We start from the raw sequence: 19,959 nt of genomic DNA, 5'->3' as shown, positions 1-19,959 counted from the left end.
GTGCACGAGATTGGCGTGCTGCTGCCGGCAGAGGCACATGGACTTGTTTGAATAAATTCCCAAAATACAATTAGTTTTGAGAGAGACAAATGTTGATACTAACGAGTAGGCCCCGTGTCCACCCTAACGGTCTGACTAACATGGTCAATATTTGTTGCCGCGTGGCCCTCACGGGTGGACCACAAATGTCATAACCGTGATTAAAACTAAACCAAATGGTAACTAGGTTTTTTTGAAGCGGTAGGCATCAGTCACGTTTTAAAAAGTGATAGTCTTTTAGAACTCAAACATGTAATGTGCTAGTTTTATGTTATTTACTCAAGGTTTGTGTCCTGCCTTGAATTATTTTCATCGAATAGAGCTTTATTTGTTCTCTCTCTCCTTGACTTTGTTGAATACTTTATTGTCTTATGATTTCTACATTCAGGTGACATAGTTACAACAACCATGGCCTAGTTACAACACTGGAAACTTATTCAGAGATATGAAGGATAGTTGTGATTTCTTTATTGTAGAAGAAATACTGTCATCATATCTCGAGCTAAGAGGCGGCATTGGGAAGAATATTCTCATCAAGTTACCAACCCATACAAAATAGATAGTGCTTCTAATCTCTTTTGACTTATTAAATGTGCACACCAACCATGGCAACCTCCATACATTCTTCCTTGAGAGTTTCCCTCATGCTTGATGCATTTCGTTGAGATAGCCGCAAAAAACATTTGTTCAAATTAATTATATTGCACACAACAATTGAATGTAACAATGTACGGTAACATTAAAAAATGAGAAAAAAAATCAATTGATGTGGATAAACATTTATTCAGTCATATATTATATTCTTGTATGTTGTAAATCATTTCATACATACGGACAGGCGCGGCAATTTGCGCATTCGTGATCTAGTATGTCAGGTAGGAAAATGCCCACGCCAGCCTATATGGACCGGAAGGGAAACGGCCCATTTAGGTTTGCATTTCTATTTCAAAATACGAATTACTTGTTTAAAAAATTATAGTCTTTTAGAAAAAATAAGTTATAAATAATTCAAATATTAGAAAATATATTTTTTTAAATTTCAATTTATGTTTAAAAAATAGCCATTATGTGTTTGTAAAATGTTCATCTTGTTTTTAAGAAAAATATTCATTAGTTCTTTAAAAATAATCACCTTATATTACAAAATGTTCAGCATATTTTTTTATATCACCATGCTTGAAAACCATGTTTTGTGAAAACATTCACCATATATGTGAAACATGTTCATGTATAAAAACTAGATTTAAAAATGAAAAAAATAAAATAAGAAAAAGGACCCAATTAAAAACCCAAACAATGTGAAAAATAATTTGAAGGGGAAGAAAGAAAAATTTGGAAACCGAAGAACTAAAATCTCAAACAAAATGAAAATCAGTATTTTTTAGGACAAGTAAAAATCGGTAAAACTGAATGTCCCTCACGAGCACTAACTTTTTTTTTAATACAACACATACGCAAGTGTTCACATATATACGCGCATACACTCATCTTTATGAATGCACACACGCACACCCTATCCTATGAGCACCTCCGAGAGACTGAGCCGGCATGTCATCTTGAGATTTACGGAAGTCACCGTAGGCGCCTCGTTGTCGACGGAAACGTCGCCTCTCACTGAAAGCGCATTGCCGGAAATCCTAAAATAAATTCAGAAATAAATGCAAGCACCAGGACTTGAACTCTGATGGGCTGGGAATACCACTGTCCACCTAATCATCCAACACAGGTTGGTTCACCACGAGCGCTAACTGGGCCGGGCCGGGCCGGGAGCAAGCGTTTGGGGGCGTCAAATAAGAATTGTCGCCTATGTCGAGGAACTCTGAAGCCTGTAAGCCGAAACCAATCCGTCACACGGTCCCCGTTTTCTCGTCTGCTCCGTCTTCCTCCCCATGGTTTTTCCCCTATCAAAAAACTCCCTCCCTCGTATTCTGCACCAACTCCCCTGCGCGATCTCCTCCTTCTCGTCGCGCCACTGATCCAGCCTCCTCGGAAGCGGACGGTGTCTGCCTGCGTCCCCAACTGTCTCAGGTACTGCAGGCATCGAGCACGGCGTGCACCCACGCTGTTCGACGTAATGCTCCAACCGAGAGGCTCGCAACTCTTTGTGTCTTATGCCAAGCGTTATCGTCTCCCACCGGAGGCATATTTTGATGATTTGCATCAACGAGGCAAGTATCGCTTTGCTGTGCATTAACTGTAGATGTCTACGAGTCCGCGGCGTTGCCTGTTCTCACGGCCCCCCTTTTTTTTAGAACCCCTATTCAGCAATTTAAGTAGGTAAGGTGAGAATTTGGAAAGAGGTACAAGGAAATATATACGGCAATGCAATCCAATGCAACACGTAGGGCACTGGCAATCTTCGTGACAATATTGTTCTAGTGACTGAAGGAGAGTAATTCACGAGATGGGAATGTGTTGCTTCGATCTTTTGTATATTTCTTTGCTGTGCTGAATTGATAGTTGTGTCTTGCAGTTCGGTTCTGTAGTTATGCTTCCAACCATGTTTTGTACTCCCTCCGTTCCTAAATATAAGTCTTTTTAGAGATTCCACTACAAACTACATACGGATGTATATAGACATATTTTAGAGTGTAGATTCAGTCATTTTGCTCCGTATGTAGTCCATAGTGGAATCTCTAAAAAGACTTATATTTAGGAACGGAGGGAGTACCTTCTATATGTATTTCCTCCACAGTGATGTTCCTAAAACAGCAAGCTGGTCTCCCATTTCCTGTGAGGTTCCCTTAGTAACAACTTCTGTTTACTACATACAGTTCGTTAATCAGAAAAAAGAACAATGTGAGATGTGCGCGCGTACTGTGGTTGGTTTAATTGGTGCATTGGTGTCTGTCAATTGCTTGGTAGGTGTTCCCATGTTTTAGGGACCCATGGGGTTTATGTAGGGAATTTTATTTTGCTTTCCAAAGTGTTCTCGTGCTTCTGGTCTTAACCTTTTGTACCCGTGTCATTTTCAGACTGCTTAGTACTGTTTTGTTATGGGCAACTGCATAGTGCTGTTAAGGAAGCAGAAAGCTTCGTTGGTTGAATTGATTCATAATATGGCACCTTTATCTTCTGCTAAATGCCGTGATGCTAGAAGATTTATTGTTGGCGACCTCTGTATGTTGCTCTACATGTTTGTATGAATGGGTTTGTATATCTGTTCATGTTACAAGCCGACACCGCTATCAGGCAGCATTATAAGAAGTAAACGACAGACAATATGAGATATGATATGAGGGTTTCTTAAATTATTATCTTATTTTTGTCGTGGCATTGCTATGTGCGAAGAGGTCCTCTTGCCGTCTTGGTTGGGAAAAGCTGGCATCGGGTTAGATATTCCTCTGTGTGTGGTAACATATACTCTCACATGCAACCCTTATTCTTACCAGTCTGTACACAGAACGTGAACAGAATGACTGTGCTCATCATCATTTTGATGCAATGCCGGTCAAAAGTATAGTCTCATGTAGCACCATGATTGCTGGGTACTCGTAGTGGAGAGGATATGCAAGTTCTGGTGCTTTTTTCAGTGATGCACCAACATGGGGTGCACATGAGTGAATTTACCTTTAGCAGCACTCTATGTGCATGTCCTGGAAAATATGCTTTGTGTAAATGCAAGCAGTTACACGCCATGGCCATCAAGCTTGCACTGGACTCCAGTAGTTCTGTCAGACTGTAGTTCGTGATGTTCATGCAAAGCTTAATATGATTTAAGGATGCAAGCTGGATTTGTTAAAAGATGCCACAGAGAATCACAGTTACATGGAGCTTGTTGCTTGCAGGGTATGCGCATAATGCTCTTCAGATAGCGCAGTGCAATGGTCGCTGGTTTTCTAGGCATGCTCGCTCTTGAGGAGTTAAGATTCTTTTCAAGGAAACGCAGCGGTTAAGGGTTTCTCTGAATGAAGGTGAGGTACCCGTTTACCTGTACTGTCAGTATGCAGTCATGCAGGCTTATTTGGAGAGGGCCATCACTACTTAAGATTGCTAACGAGTGATGACTGATCATTCGGTTGAACCTGGCTAATATCCTTCTCTATTTTTGAAAGGTTGATGTTTCTGGACGAGCTAGGAGGATTGACAAGGCCTGGGATTTGGTTCCAGTAACGGTGTTTGAACCTACTGCTTCTATGTTGAGGATCTTTGCCAGGGTAATGCAGGAGCTACAGGAGAATAAGATTAGCCAGAATAGTGACCGAACTTTTTTTCCAACTTAGACCTGACAAGGGTAGAAATCATGTTTGGCATTCAGATATGTATGCTGCCAGTCCAAAGTGGGATAGTATCTTGCCAACAGAGACAGAGCACCCTCTATAATACGTTAAAGGTAATTTACCGTGAGATGAGAAGATCTCTTCACAGGGCCAGCTAACACAATGTGACCTTCATGTATGTGCATGACTACTCGAAGGGGGAGGCTGGAGCTGCTTAAACAAGTAAGTGAGGACCTGTTACTTTCTTTGGTTTGATCAACTTAAGTTAGTATTACCGATTATTACGATATACAAAACCTTAGGATCTGTAAATTCCATTTCTCCATTAGTTCATGAAGACTGCAACCCATCTTACTGAACGTCTGGTCATTGCCAGATATCTGTAGATTCAACCATTTTAAGGATGATTCATGTTCTTGTGGGGACTTCTGGGGATTGAGAACTGAATGAGACCAATCATCTTGAGTGGTGCTCCCATCATGTAGCAAATTATTGTCCTGTGAGTAGTGGCTCTGCTGCTTTAAAGATCCATGTCGACTTATATTGTGAGATTGGCCATTCAAGTCAATAATGTCATGCTGCTGACCCCAGTTGGTGTAATATCAGCAGTATCATCTGAACTGTGCACTGCAAATGGTAGCCCAGATGTGGGTCCTTGATCATCTGAACAGACTGAGTGACCTACAAGCTCTTATCTTGTACAGTAGTTGCGCCATACATCATAAGACAATACCTACATGTGCAAGATTTATTCATGTAGAAATGTGCTGGAAGTGGATTTCTTTGTTCCGTGCCCCTGTTGATTTGGGTGTCTCAGGAAATGATTCGCCGCAATGCAAATACTGGGCACTATTGTCTATGGGTGTGCTGCAGTAGATAACTGCAGCAATTGATACACATCTTGGTTTGCTCCCTTATGATTTCACCATCCTCATTGTTGTTTCCGATCAAAGAATGATGAGCTATGGAAAGTGGTATTCTCCATTCCCTCATCAGTGTTCCCACTCTCATGTGTTCTGCAATTTGTTAACACTTACTCCCTCTGTAAAGAAATATAAGAGCGTTTATATCACTTAACACTAAAGTAGTGATCTAAGCGCTCTTATATTTGTTTACGGAGGGAGTATTTGTTATTTCATATTTGATACTGTATTTCTCCTTGTTGCGTTGAACATAATTACTACTGGAAAATGTACTGCATCAATGCAAACCTACTCTATGTAGGATTTAAATCTATTTTACTTTTTGGTCAGGAGAAATCCATATATAACTTGATTCTGTGATTCATCTCTTGTGACTTGTACAGTTGGAAACCAAGTTACCCTGAATCTTCAGTCAGACATTATACAAAATTTTAGTTCTCAACAATATTTGTCTTTGTATACCATCTGGGTAGCTCCCATTTGACATGTAGCTGTTTCCTCTTTGCAGACAACTGTTTTTATTTGTTTCTCCAGAAAACAAAATGACCCCGAATTCTGATGCTTTGTTTTTTTCCTTTGGAAAATGTCATCACTTCCATTGGTCAAAAATAAATATTAAACTAATTTATTTGTTGCCATATGGTCTAGGGGGTTGCTATTCTGAGATTTGACTCATATCTCGCCAACGATTTGGAGGCCTACTCATTCTCTTTGTACCACAAGAAGACACGGGACGAAATCTCAGACACAGTGTATATGCTTGTCCATATGTTATCATTAACAGCTTAAATATATGCGTAGTTTCCACATTGGCACATCATAGTGTTATAGGACAATCAGACATACCTTAGGCACTTATTACAGTCCTCCAATGGCCCGCCATCTCTGCATCCTGCACCTGTTTTTCTCAAGGAAAGTACTGTTTCTGTACAAAAGCAGGCGTCTAGAACCACTAGCAGGTACCGGGGAGAACGGCAAACGATGCATATAACTACAGTAAGACATGAGCATTCATCAGGCCAGCCCGTTCCTTGTGGACCATGCTGGCTCATGAGCCTCACCTCATGAAGGCAGTGACTTATTTGGAAAGCAACGAGATCCAGTGGCTGATGCCTGACGGGTGCATCATGGCCAGCATATTGTAGGTCCAGTTTCTGGGTCGATCCGGCCTCTGGCACCCCGTTTGCATGGTGTGGGTGGCCATTCACTCATCTGATTGATGCATCCTCGTGGCACTGTTGCTCATGTTTTGCTTTGACGTTTCTTCCGTAGTCCTGTAAAAAATTTTTTTGACCTTTCACAATAATGCTACTCAGTAGGGCATAGTTAATAGGTTTTGTTCCCAGCTTAAAAAACTGCAGATTTGGCTGCAAGTCTTTACGTAGATGATGCGATTAGCCTGCACTTTTCAGTTGCACCTTCTCGGTATGTGTTACATAGAGTGAGAGTCTGCTTTACCATTATGGCACTCACATGACCCATTTGCGCTAATGCTAAGATAGATTGGTTTTGGTGTTCAAAAGTGTTAATCATGTAACCCTGGGATAAAATTCATTCATGCTTTTGGAATTAGGGAAAGCTTGCCCCTGCAGTGCACATGGCTCGTGTTTCAGTAGTGGACAGGAAATCTCGCTGTTGATACAGTAGTTAGCCTGCTAGTTTTAATCATCATTTCCACAGTTGATCAGTCGAATGATCTAGGACCTTGTTTAATTAGCTTGTCTCGGTATTCTCCACTACGTACTTGCATGTATGTAGCAAGACCTACTTCTCAGGCAACTTGCACCTGCAATCTCTAGTCTTTACAACAAGTGCTTGCACCAGATTGCTGACCTAGGTGTTAGGCTTTTAATCTAGATTCTCCAGGCACTTTATTTTAGCCTCGGCGTGTTTCGCAAGCTGACAGTACGGCTAATCTTTTATGGCTGGCGACGGCTTGCCCTCTGCTAAGACTTGAAGAGCAGGTATCACCAAGTCAGTTTAGCTCATGTTCCTCCAGCATCTACTTTGTAACATTGACCGGTCATAACAATAACATGTTGTTTGTCTCATGCTGGTTTGTTTACATAGGCAACAAAGCTGGAGACATAGCTCTAATTTTCTTTTGGTCTGTTTACATGTTTGTGAGGAATCATGCTGGTTATTGGAGTTTAGCGGCCTTTTGTGTCTGGACTTGGTGCTTGTTAGACCATCAGCTTAGCCAGCCTTTTGTTTCAGTATCCTATTAGGTGAAACTGAGCCCACTTGCACATTCATCTTTTGTTGAACTTTTCCTCCCCGAGGGAACAAAAAGGTTGAGACCGACCACTAAATATTAAGATAAGGGAAAATCCGCAGATGTGGGCATCATTTATGCTAGTACATCATTTTTAATTGTTGGGCATTTGCTAAATTTTCCTTTCATGGAATTGTTAGAGTGGCTATGTTTCCATGTATTCACATGAATCAGTTCATGCCCGGCACAGACATGAAAAATATCCCTTATTCGCTTATTCCTAACAGGGCCTTTTTTTGAAGCGGAGGCAAAAGATTTAAAGTAACAGAATACATTGCGACATAATCCTTGCACCTCTAGTTGGCAGTGAAAGCATTGAGCCTATTGATTGCAAAAGTGAAAGCAGTTACACCACCACCAATTGATTGCATGAGCTCTACAACAGTAGAACTGTACAGAAAAGAGAGGGGAGAGAACAAAATCCCCATGGGGATGTTTCTTGAGCAGGCAGGAGAGGATACATCAGCTTCAGAGGTTCTTCTTGGCCCCACTGAAGCACTCAGACATGACACATATACATACACAAGTCTGTCTCACTGTCTAGCCCTCTCTCCCCCTCTCTTTTTCCTGAATCCTCCCCTCACCCATGCCTGCCGCCGTACATCAAATGGTGTTTCTGGAAGACAAAAAGGGGAGAAAAGAAGAAAAAGAAAAGGGGCGATGAATGGATGGATGGGTGGATGGAAGATTGACTGGGGAACAAGGGATCTCCCCACTTCCTTTTCCTTCCACGGGTCAATTCAAACCTGTCATTTGGTGCATAGCAGCAGTAGTAGGCTGCTGGTGGTGGTGGTAGTAAACTTGTTCCACCGCTGGTTGTTCAGCTCATGCAAAGAAAGGCATCGCATCAGATCTCCTCGTCATCTTCTTTACGAACTGCCCCTGTCATGTTAAGTTCTTGATTGGTCAATTTTCAGAATTATATGTGGCTACTTGTTGCGATCGATGATTCAACTCAATGATGCTTCAGTACTGACCAGTTATTGGGAACTGGAGACACGGCGGCGTAGGGGCTCTGATGCACGTAGCCGTACATCGCCGGCGTCGCGGGCACGGCTTCTGCCTCTGGCTCTGGCCCGCAGTCGAGGTTCACGCCGAACAGCCTGAGCCGGCGTGTGGGTGCCGAGGCTGGGCTGCAGCTCCTGGTGTCTGCGTCCCACTGGGATTCTCCTGCGATTGTTCATTCACCAGAAATGGCGTTAGAGGTATATGAAATGGTAACGTTTCTTGTTTTGTTCCTCAGTTCATGCAGTCTTAACCTTACCTGCATGATGCATGTCTCTGTGATCGTGCTCTGCTGAGCGACGGTAGGCGTGGGAGGTGGCCGGGCTAGTAGGGTACGAGCTGGATGTGCTGTAGCACATTGGGCTCCATGGCTGCTGGTACTGCAGCTGCTCCCTGGGACTCTGACCAGACGCCGGCACGACACGCACGGCAGGCGGTGGTGCCACTGCCGTTGGTGCACTGACGTCGCCGCGGCGCCTGCAGCCGATGAAGAGACGGTCGCCAGTGCCGAGGCCGCGCACCCTCTCGAAGTGCACGACGTCGCCGGCTTCCAGATGCTTCTCCTTGACGTACCGGCTCCAGCCCTTGGTGAGCACGTAGCTCTGGCTGCTCGTCCAGTACGAGTACCGGAACCGCCACGGCTTGCCGGCCTCGTCGTCAAAGGACAGGAGCAGGCCCTTCTCCCCAGAGTCGCCGGCAAGAGGGAAGCACCTCTCGGCGTGCTGCTTGGGGATCACCAGCCTGTTGAGCTTGCCTACATCGCTGGGCGTCAGGGCCTTCTCAAATAGGTGCTCCTTCTCGTAGTGGTACTGCTGGTAGTGCAGGTTCGTGTACATGGCCACCCCCCATGGCCATGCATTGGGGTGCTCCTGAGAGAGAGGATTCATGGCCATCCTAGCTAGCTGGGTGGAAAACGTGTTAGGTTCTTGCTGGCTGTGGCAAAAGCTGGGACGATCGAGTAGGAATAGCTAGCAGTGGTGATGGTGTGTGGTGTAGAGAACCATGCAGATGTCATGGGCAGGCATTTATAGCCTACCAAGGGGAGGGAGCTTTGGGGGTGCCCATGTGATGAATGAATATTTTCTCTGGTACATGAGGGCTCAGCAGCTCAGCTCAGTGCATTTTGATCTTGGAGGGAGCATACTATTTTTAAACCTAGGTAGACAGGAAGAATCAAAGTGAAGGGCTTCAAAGTTGCTGGGGTTAGAATATATTTATGTGTGGTTTCTTTCAGTATGTAGCTGCTGCTGATGCTGAGGTTAGAATATATAGTTTCAGTGTCTAGCTAGCTGCTGATGAGGAATGATCAGGTGGTGGTGCTTCAAAGTTGGTGCCTGGCCATTGTGGCCTAATCACAGCCATCCAAGAGGTGGAGTAGAATAGAGTAGGCCCTACCACTGCTTCCATGTGCCTTGGTGGTTGGAGGCTATGTGTGAGTAACCACTGTCATTAGCTTCCCATTTCCTCTTACCAAGGAATATATTCCAGCTTTCCCATTCTATTTCCAAGTATCTGGCCTCCCATTTTTACCTGGCATTGGCAGTGGATTGCCAATAAGAGTCTATTCTACTGTGCACTTTCAACTGAATAGCATGTAGTAGTAGTAATTTGGCAGAAATTTATGGTTTATACTACCTGTGGTCCGCTTGGAATAGCTGGTAGGCAATTACTTGTTCAGGTCCGTCTTGGTACTGCCTGGTCTCGCCGGATGTGACATTTGAGGGCGTATGGACCGTGGGATTTAAGTATCATGCGCTATCATGTGGTACTAGCACCAGCCATTTTTATTTTTCCATCTCAGATTCAACACAATCAAGAGTCCTGCCAGGTCTGTCTAATTGAATGCCTGGCTGACAACCTAACCGAGCAGAAGGACTTGCAAGCAAGGTGCTGGTTTTGGCTGGATTCTTACACAATGGCTTGAATTTGACTGTAAGGTAGTACTGGTGTTATTTCCATTTGGTGCAGGACAACTCGTGTCATAAATAAATCAACCGATGGCTGGGCAGTGGACAAGTAGGGAGAAGTGGACAATTGATGTGCGATTGAGAGACCAATTATTTCGTCCTACTTATTAATCTCGCAAGTTTAGCATTTTCTAAGGTTGACACGATTGTGTATCTTCTAAAACTCAAACTCTGTTTCTGAAAGTTCAGTCTAACTTCTAGTAAAATAAATTCAGTCCAACAAACTAAACCCGCTTCGCTGGTGCGTGCTGTCATAGTGCTACAATCCAGTATATGCGCTACAGTACCTGCAACGGTCCAGGAGGCCATGACAACCTGCCTCTCTTGAGGGTACAGAAGGGGGGTTTTGGTTGGATGAAATGATTTAATTTCTTGTGTCCTAATAAACATTGGGCGTTTGGGGAGCACCTATCGTTGCTAAAGGATTGGAATCACAGGACATTGGGTGATCTGTTTTTTTTTCTTTCTTTTATAAATCTATAATGGCAGATCTGTATCAGATTCCATAAAATATCAGGGACAAAATCCGCGATGTCGCTCTGCTTGCTTCTTTGGAGACAGGCATTCCGTCACATGGTTTTGGGGGAAGCTGTTATGGCTAGATGCATTGTGTGCTTACTAATGCATGCATGCTTATGTTAACTGTTATTCAGTTTGCCAAACTTTGGAGGAACCAGAGAGGTCATTTTTATGTTAGGTTGTACTGTCAAGAATCTAATCATAGCAATGATTTAACAGATCTAAACAAATCACCCTCCTGTTCATTTCATTTTCTTTCATTCTGCCCCTGCTTTCTGTTAATCCTGTACCAGAATAATGGGGATATACATGTACTACGTGATCATAATCTCACGTGGCCTTGTCATTGCCTCTTCTGCTTTCTGTTCAGCGTTCATGGTGATGGTGCTTCAAGTTCCCAAACGCCAGGATGAGAACTGGACCTGCACAGAGATCGTGCACCCTTCTCCAGTTCCCAACGGATTGTGAACTCAGGTGATAAGATTTTTGTCCCCAGTTAGTCTCCACTATTTCGTATTTGCGTTGTCAGCGTGTACAGCTCCCGGCCCTCATAGTTACTCTACTTTATACAAATTCCCAGGAAATTATATATTCCGTAGTTTTCTTTGTGCGTGCGCACAGACTATGCAATAAAAAAAGTTGAGTCTTAGTAGCTACATGATTATATATACTTAATCAGATGGATTGACCTGGTTAAACTACAAGTGCTGTGTTTAGCTCTAGGTGTGGTGCTATGCAGAAGTGGAAAAAGCGCTCACTATTTTGTTTTGAGAAAACTGGTAATACGCACATTATGTGCACACATGATATATCTAGTGGAATTTAAGATGTTTGATCGATACGATTTCCTTTTCTTTCAGAATCAAAAGTTGGGTGTGCAGTAATGGACTAGTTTGACATAGACAGTTAATGTTCGTCCTGTCGACTGCATGTCTAGACTTTGGGCAAGAATCAAGAACGAACTGCAATCATATATACGTAAGTACCTGCAAGTTGCAACTTGATTTTATCGTGTGTTTGTCAAGGAGTGGCTGGGTAACTAGAATATTATCAGTCATATGCCGAACACATTGGTGTAGTGCATGCACTTGTGAAATTTGACCAAGTGTATCATATTTAAACATGACCATGAATAGGGAGGGACTAGGGAGCCACGCTGCAGGTCCTTTTTCCTTAACTCAATGATGCAGCTCACCTGCCCAATCTTTTGATAATGCAGGTTTGGTTTCTCCATGCACATGAATGAGTTGGTATCCCATGGAATTGAATACAAGATAACTCAAGATAAGGGGACACATGCTAATGCTCCTAGTTTAGTTATCTCTGTGGTCTCAGCTCCTTTCCAAGAGGCGATGCATGTTTTGCCAAGTTCATGCAGATGTGGGACTGAGAGCCTTGAGTGCAGCATGTTACTCTCCCCTATTCACAAATATATACATGCCACCATGGGAAGTGTGCAATTAAGCATTACCAATCTTGGACCTTTTAATATTGCAAAACCAAAGGTATCTAGATGCCTTCATTTGAAATCATAATTGCCCATTATGGGGTTAATGATCGGTTGGAAAATATATTTCACAAAAAGAAAATTCAGGATCCTAGCTGTTTGCTGGCATGTCATTACCTGTTGGAGACTGAGCTATGTTAAAAGGCTAAAATGTCATGTCAACCTAATATGTAGAGCATTATGATGGCATTAGCTTAAGAGCCATGAACCTATGGTTCTTGCATCTAACACTTTGTGGTGATGGGCTGGCGAGCATCTACAATGTGATTCTGTTTTATCTAGCACTGCCGCCTATTTATATCCTTGTTTTAAGCAGCCGCCTATTTATATTGAAAACTCATTTCAAGATTCCACTGCATGGTTTCCATGGTTTGGACTTTGGAGTAATTAGTTGAGCTCATTTTGTCATGTATACTTTTGTGTTTTTATGGAGAGAGAATCAAAATTATTTACCCTTGTTCAATTCATTTTATTACAAGATGTGAGCATTCGTGTATTGGGACCGTGGTGCGTGCAGCTACTTTTACCACCATTCTGCATTCATTGCCGTCTGTGCGTGCCTCCTAAATTTCTGTCCCAGGAAGTGGTGCGAGTTTGTGCAACTGCCTGACCCTGAGTCCCTGACTGAACTGAATCTGCCTCCACTGCAGCGATCTTTTGAGCAGATCTTTGTGGTGCGGTGGGAACACGCAAGGTCCAGACCAGACGATCTAAACAGGGCTGGATTTTCTCCTTGCGCACTGAAGAGTGACGTGATAGCGAAGAAGGTGACGGATGAGAGAAAAAAAAATGTCTTCGTTTTCAGATGCCTTTAGTTTCCCCTTGCGGAGCCAGCATGCTGTCACAAGATTGTCGATATCGGTATCGGGGTACTTGTATTATCGTATATATACGGTTGAATCATATCAGTATCGGTAGCGTAGGGTTGTATTATAATTCAGAAGATGGTCTGGTAGAATCATACTAATATCATACTCCCTCCGTCCGAAAAAACTTGTCCCTTAGATAGATGTATATAGTACTAAGTTAGTGTCAGATACATCCATTTAAGGAATAAGTATGAGACAAGCTTAGTGTTAGATACATCCATTCGAGGGACAAGCATGAGACAAGTTTTTTCGGACAAAAAGGATATAAAATAGTAAGATACGTATCCTCCAATCCAGTCAACAGGGAGACCATTAACGAGGAGAAAGGAAGACGCAAGAGTAGGGCGCGGAGAGAGCTAAGCCTAAGGTGAAAATAGGGGAAATTTGCTGGCGGTCACATAAGCAGTTAGAGCATTTTCAAGGGTAACTCGTAAATTTCCTCCTGCATCGTCCGTGAAGAGGGGATTAGTCCGCGGACACGGATGCGAAAGACCGCCATTCAACCGTAACCGCATACTTTCAAACTCTTTTTCAACAAACCGGATGAAATTCGTGCAAACACGGCTGGATTTCATATAAACATGACAAATTTCATACAGATACGGCGGATTTTCATTACATTTCGAACCAAAAAAAATGACCTGACCCTGAACCTATCCTACGGCGGCAGCACCTGACGTCCAAGTCCGTGTCTTCTTTCATCCACCGTCTCCATAAGCACCGACGATAAGACCCATGAAGTGAAGGTGCCCTCTCCGGCGAGAAAGAGTAGAACACGGGAGACGAACCGCCCCACATGGGATATAGGGCAATGTCGCCTCACGTGGCCTAATCATCCTCAGAGGAGTTAGCGACCAGTCCATCGCCGGTGGACGTGAGGTTCACGATGCAAATGGTGGCGCCGGTGCTGTCGTCGTCCCACTGCCCCCCCCCCTGATGGTTCGCCGACTGACGCGTAGGAGGCGCATCTGACATTGTTCTCCGCGATCGCCTGTAGTTGTGCCTCTGTGGCTGGCGCTTCCGGGCGAGCGGCGGCTTGAGCGCAGACGGCATCGTAGATGGTACGCTGCTCCGCGACGAAGTTGGGGTTCGCCGCGGCCATGGCCGCAACGGCCTCCTCGCTCGCGCACTCACCATAGATCTGGCCCTCTGCTAGCCAGTGCTGCGCTAGGAGGAACAAGTTGTATCGATGTTCCTCCTGCGCCTGCTGGAACGCCGACAAAGGCGTCGGTGCAGGCTGCACCTCTGCCATGGCAGCGTTGTAGTGCGCCTGCGCCTTCTTCATGGTGAAGCCGGCGTGCACGGGAGGCGCGGGAGCCGGGAAGGTGTCATCGAAGCCCGTCTCCATCATGGTGTCGTCCTTGTCGTCGGAGACCTCGAATGAGCTGGCCACCAAGGCGGCCACAATCCGCCTGGCACATCAGCTTTGCCAGGCGGCGACATGGGCACCCATGGCGTGCTTCATCTCCGTGGAAAGGCTCTCCCACGGAGCTTCGCCGCCAGCAGTCATGACAGATGCAGTGCAAGGGAGGAGGATGAGGAGCGGTTTGTGTTGTGGTGTGGAGTTAGCCGAGTGTGGCCGCCTTCAAATAGCGGATTCCGGTGAGGCGAGGCGTCCGGATGCGCCAATGCGTGGCGCCGGAGTGGGTTTCTCGGTCGGCGAGCCTGCTTAATGGCGGCATACGGACAGAGAGGAGCATTGACCGGGCTTGGTAGATATTCGTCCTCTTCCGTCCAGTCATGCGTCTTCGACATAGAACAGACGCGGACACTGGAGAGTCGTCGTGGGCGGCGTGCCGTTTTAATGGCAGAGACAGTGAGAGGTTGCGTCCGCCCTGAGTCGTCTTCAATATGGAGCGGCGCGCTCTACAGCAGTATGAATGCGGGCAGCTGGCGCCGGGCGAGGGAGCAGAGATTTTGATGGGCTAGGATGGTCAGAAGCGGACGTGGGAGCAGTCCGGAGTCCCGCAAAACTCCCAACGTTTGTCTCTGGTTTACGGGACAAACACGTTCAAACCGTATCACAGATTGATATAGGACTATGTTGTATGGCTTCCGCGGTCCGGACAGTGCATTTCAAATGCATGCGAGAGGTTTGCACCCTTGCTTGCCGCTGGCTCATAGTCATCGCAAAACAACGTACCGTGCGCGTACGTTTCGCACCGGTACGAAGCTGATTTGTTGTTTACGGTTGAGCAAACAGTGAAGAGTAATGGTGACGATGAACAAGGTGAGGTGTGCGTGACCGTGCGAGCGGTGCGCATACACAGTGGGGGTGTGCTGCGGACTGATGGCGTGTTGCAGGACGCTGTGTGATCCATGTCCGGGCAAAAGGCACACCCGGCCGGCCGGCCGGCCAGCAGGCGAGTGATCGAGTAGGTGACCGTAAAGCAGGGAGGGGCAGGTGCCGTGGTATGCCATTGCCTTGCCACGGCGCGCCATCACTGCGTGCACGCCATCGATCACCGTCAGCGGCAGCTACAGGAGCTGGTCCTTTTCCTTCCCCGGCCGGCCCATGGCAACAGTTCGCCGCAGTCTGCGCCTCGCACGCGGGTGCTCCTCTCCTCTCCTCTCCTGGTCCCCGTGCCCAGCTGCCATCCTTCACTTGCGCGGCAGCAGCGCATGCGAAGCGACTTGCACTCCTCCTGGTCCTGCTCCTGCGCCACGGGATCTAAACAGTGGTACCCTCTTTTTTTTCCCACTTAACCGAACAGAGGTCTCGTTCTCTTCCGCTGCGGTCTGATGCTGTGAAACGATTGACCGTACCAACACGTACTAGTCCCTAGCTAGTGAGCGTATGATACAAATCTCAATTTAGAAGATATTTGCAAGCCTTGAAATCCCCGGTAATTTTACCTGAGTTCCGCGTTAAACAGACGTCGGTTAAAGTCTAGCATGCTGCTGCAAGATGCATCGTCAGTTCATCGTAGTACCCGGCGACTATTCTCCTATTCGAACATGTCAGTGTCATGAATTTCGGCCAATGGCCCTTCGACGAACATGTCAGTGTCATGATCTCATCCCTGGCCGGGGGCCGTACGTTATACCACTGTGTGCCCACTGAAACTCCTTTTTTCTACCCATGTGACGAACAGACGACGTGCGCCAAAAGTGAGCCAGTGATTATTTCCCCCCACCTGTTGCAGGGGGTCTCCGTCAGATGAGGAACGTGACACCTGAAACTCGTGTGCCAGGCACGGAGTGACGTCACCGGACCGGCGCGCGGGCCATTCTCTGCTATATGAACGGATCCGGCTTGTCAGGCCCGCGTGCTAGCTACCTCGGCTTCCCTGGATCATGTTCTTCAGCTCTACGGCAGCTCACTCACACATCGCTCTGATATTATCGGTGATGTTGGATGGAGTTTTTCTTTTTTGCGGCATATGCTGTTGGATGGAGTCACCTGAAAAAAAACACATATTTGACGTGAGGACGAAATCAATTCACGATTTAAACTGCTTTTGATTTTTTTTTGCCAAACTGATCGTTTTGTGTGGCGTCTGGCAGCCGGGTGCTACACTGCACTATGCAGCGCCCTTGACTTAGGTGTCGTATGCCCGGCCAGCGTGGTAGTCCAGAGCTAGGCGCGGCCCCACAACAGCCGTGCAACACCTAAGCGCTAGGCGCCACACATGTAATGTGCAGCGCCTATGGCTTAGGCGTTGCACAGTGACTTAAGGCGCATCGGGTCAGCCCTCCCAGGCAGTTGCTCTCTGTACAGAGAGCAGCGGCGGCGCCCCCTTCGGACCCCCCACCCTCTTAGATCTGAAGATTTAATTCATGGATTCGATCTCCAATCCCTCCTACTAGGTAAACTCCCTCGTTCCCTTTCTTTTCCTTCGTAAATTCGTTGCCGTTTTAAAGATTTGTCCAAGATTGGGTGGAACCCTTGATTTGCTTGGTTTGGATCTTTATTTGTCCAAAATTTGGTGTTGTGATGGAGGATGTGTAGTCACAGTGGTACTATCCTAGTATTGTTCATTAGTTCACAATATATTATTCTTGTTAGTGAAACCTAGATTGTTTTTTAGATATATATATGAGATGCCTAGTTTTGTAGATGATTATGAGATGTTGAGTTTTGTAGCTATATATGAGGTGTTTAGTTTTTTTACATATATACTAGATGTTGAGTTTATTTGAAATATGACATGTTGAGTTTATTTGAACACATATGACATACGAGATATATATGAGAATTTACAATCATTTATTCATTGTTTGAGAAGGAGATGTTGAGATTCTGGTAGATGAATACATATGAGATGTTTAGATGAACACATATGAGATGTTTAGTGTATACTGATATTTTAGATGAACTCATATATGTTTATTGTTTGAACTTTGTAAGGATGGTTTGGCTTCTCGACGATGCCTATGACACATGACACCGGGCCTACATGATTGTGACGCCCGGGTAATTAAGCTACAATAACCCTCTACTGATGATGCCACGTCACCTCGATTTCGGGCTACTAATCTCGCGTTAGTCCGAAACTGATTCGAATTCAAATTCAAAATCAAGCAAACAATAGAAGTTTTCATAAATTAAAATTAAATGTTCGAGAGGTGACATATAATGCATAGGTAATTATGGTGATGAAGCCACATTTTTATAAAAGGTTCAAATGCACTAAAGTTGATGGTAATAATGAGAGGTGACACATGACACCGGGCCTACATGATGCGCGAGAAGGAGATGGTAATAATGAGTAATCTAAATATTTTGCAAATTTGCCTTTAGTTGAAAATTTGACATGCCCTAAGATTTGTCATTACTTTTTTCTGTAGAAGCTTGAACCTCTGAAGATTCGGTATCACGGGGTCTCTAGTCCTGCCATGCCCTACGATGAGCGGTACACACCCTACATCCAGCAGGCAGGCCTCCTCCCGTGGATTCAGTTGGTAAGCCGGTCCACGCCGAACCTCAACGCTCCATTGGTGTCTTCTCTTGCTGATCGGTGGAGGTCGGAGACACACAATTTCCATCTTCGGACTGGGGAGATGACCGTGACGCTCGAGGATGTCTCCTTGATCACCGGTCTTCCTATCGACGGGAGGCCTCTCTATATGAGCACCGATTTTGTTGGGTGGCGCCAACAGATGACTGCTCTTATCAGTATGGCTCCTATCGAGGCTGAGGCTGAAGTAGAGGAGGGAGAAGAGAAGAAGAAGAAGAAGGAAAGGAAAGCAGCCGGAGCTGCTTTCACGTGGATTCAAAGGAACTTTGCGCATTGCCATGCGGATGCCACTGATGATGTGATCCAGACACATGCTCGTGTCTATATGTGGTACATTGTCTCAAGGACTTTGTTTCCTGACTCCATAGGCAAGAACGCTCCATGGATGTGGCTGAAGGCATTGACCGTCTTTGATAGCGGATGGAGCTGGGGTTCAGCGACTCTTGCCCACTTGTACCGATAGGTAGTTGGTTTGTTTTGTTATCAACTCATTTCTTCATTAGCAATGTAACCTTGCTGTCAAGTTAACATTGTTTTCTTTCATATGCAGCTAGACAATGCGTGTTGCAGGATCATAGATAGTGCATGCATTGGTGGTAATCTGCTTCTACTTTCTGTATGGAGCTGGGAGCGTGTGCCTGTTGGACGCTCAAAGAGCATCAAGTTTAATCCTTGGGATGAAGATGACGAATTACGGTGCCCCACTTGGGATTACAAGTGGGATGTGGTATCCAAGATGACGAACGATGTCAATCTCACGTACCAAAATTACATTGTCGAGTTGGACACGATTACGCCTGAGCAGGTAACGAGGACATTACTTCAGTCATTTCTCATGCTTGCCTGAAAAATTGTCATAAATGTTGCTTTGTTGCCCTATTTCATAGGTGGTATGGCAGCCATATGGCGCCAATGACACAATTGGGTACACCGAGGAGTTTGTCATCAACCCGATGTGCTTGCGGGATAAGGATCTTTGGTTATGCAGTGCCCACTGATATGCAACTGGCGGTTGAGTTTCATTTGCCACATCGCGTGTATCATTAGTTGGTCTATTCCAGCCTCACCCACCAGAATGGGTGGACACGGACAAAGCACTTCATAGGTAAGATAGCATGAACCGTATTGACTAAGCATCGCCACTCCTTCTTGATTGTCCTAATGTTTGTTTTTGTACCATGCAGGTTGGACAGGAGAAAGCAGCGAAAGATAAAGGACTGGGACAAGCATCATGCATCGTATGTTACCTGTTTCCATCTTAGTGTGGAGCAAGCTCGTAACAGTGCACGCGGCTAGCTTCGCGAGCATAGCTCACTTGCTTTCGATAACTACCTACGATGGTTTCTTGAAAATGCTCGAGTTGAGATATGCTCGTCGGCATACAACGATGATATTCTTGAAGACCCTGTAAACTTTGAGGATCTATCGAAGTGGCAGTACAACAAAGATGTCAGGGAAGGGCTAGGAGTCCCTCCTGTTCCGGTGATTAACTATGTGGTAAAGTGTTCCCTTCTTTACTTTCCTATTGGCTGTATTACACATGTTTGAATGGCTAACGTGTTACTTCGTTCTCATCCCCAGCGCAACCAGATCAAGAAATCAGTTGATGAAAGCCAGTCTATTCTTGAGAAGACACCGGTTGGAAAAGGCAATGATGAAGGTCCACTACAAAAA

The 19,959-nt window shown here is 45.3% G+C and overlaps 1 protein-coding gene and 2 long non-coding RNA genes across 3 annotated transcripts; 2 read left to right on the top strand and 1 right to left on the bottom strand.

Moving 5' to 3' along the window:
- Positions 1–2,711: 2,711 nt before the first annotated feature.
- On the top strand, positions 2,712–5,499 carry LOC119293468. Its single transcript, XR_005143071.1, has 3 exons — positions 2,712–3,953; positions 4,095–4,481; positions 4,636–5,499. It is a non-coding gene; the product is annotated as an uncharacterized LOC119293468 (long non-coding RNA).
- A 2,364-nt stretch (positions 5,500–7,863) lies between these two features.
- On the bottom strand, positions 7,864–9,586 carry LOC119295456 (B3 domain-containing protein Os11g0156000-like). The gene is made up of 3 exons (XM_037573875.1): positions 8,722–9,586; positions 8,435–8,627; positions 7,864–8,339 (listed from the first exon to the last, which is right to left on the bottom strand). The coding sequence occupies exons 1-3, from the start codon at positions 9,353–9,355 to the stop codon at positions 8,327–8,329; spliced, it is 840 nt and encodes a 279-aa protein (XP_037429772.1). The 5' UTR covers positions 9,356–9,586; the 3' UTR covers positions 7,864–8,326.
- Positions 8,513–11,916, top strand: LOC119295457. Its single transcript, XR_005144035.1, has 3 exons — positions 8,513–8,662; positions 11,319–11,422; positions 11,809–11,916. It is a non-coding gene; the product is annotated as an uncharacterized LOC119295457 (long non-coding RNA).
- Positions 11,917–19,959: the final 8,043 nt, after the last annotated feature.

The sequence above is a fragment of the Triticum dicoccoides genome, chromosome 4B (assembly GCF_002162155.2).
Source record: "Triticum dicoccoides isolate Atlit2015 ecotype Zavitan chromosome 4B, WEW_v2.0, whole genome shotgun sequence".
Classification (NCBI taxonomy): domain Eukaryota; kingdom Viridiplantae; phylum Streptophyta; class Magnoliopsida; order Poales; family Poaceae; genus Triticum; species Triticum dicoccoides.
Note: the sequence above shows the minus strand (reverse complement) of the source record. Positions and strands in the feature narration are given on the sequence as shown.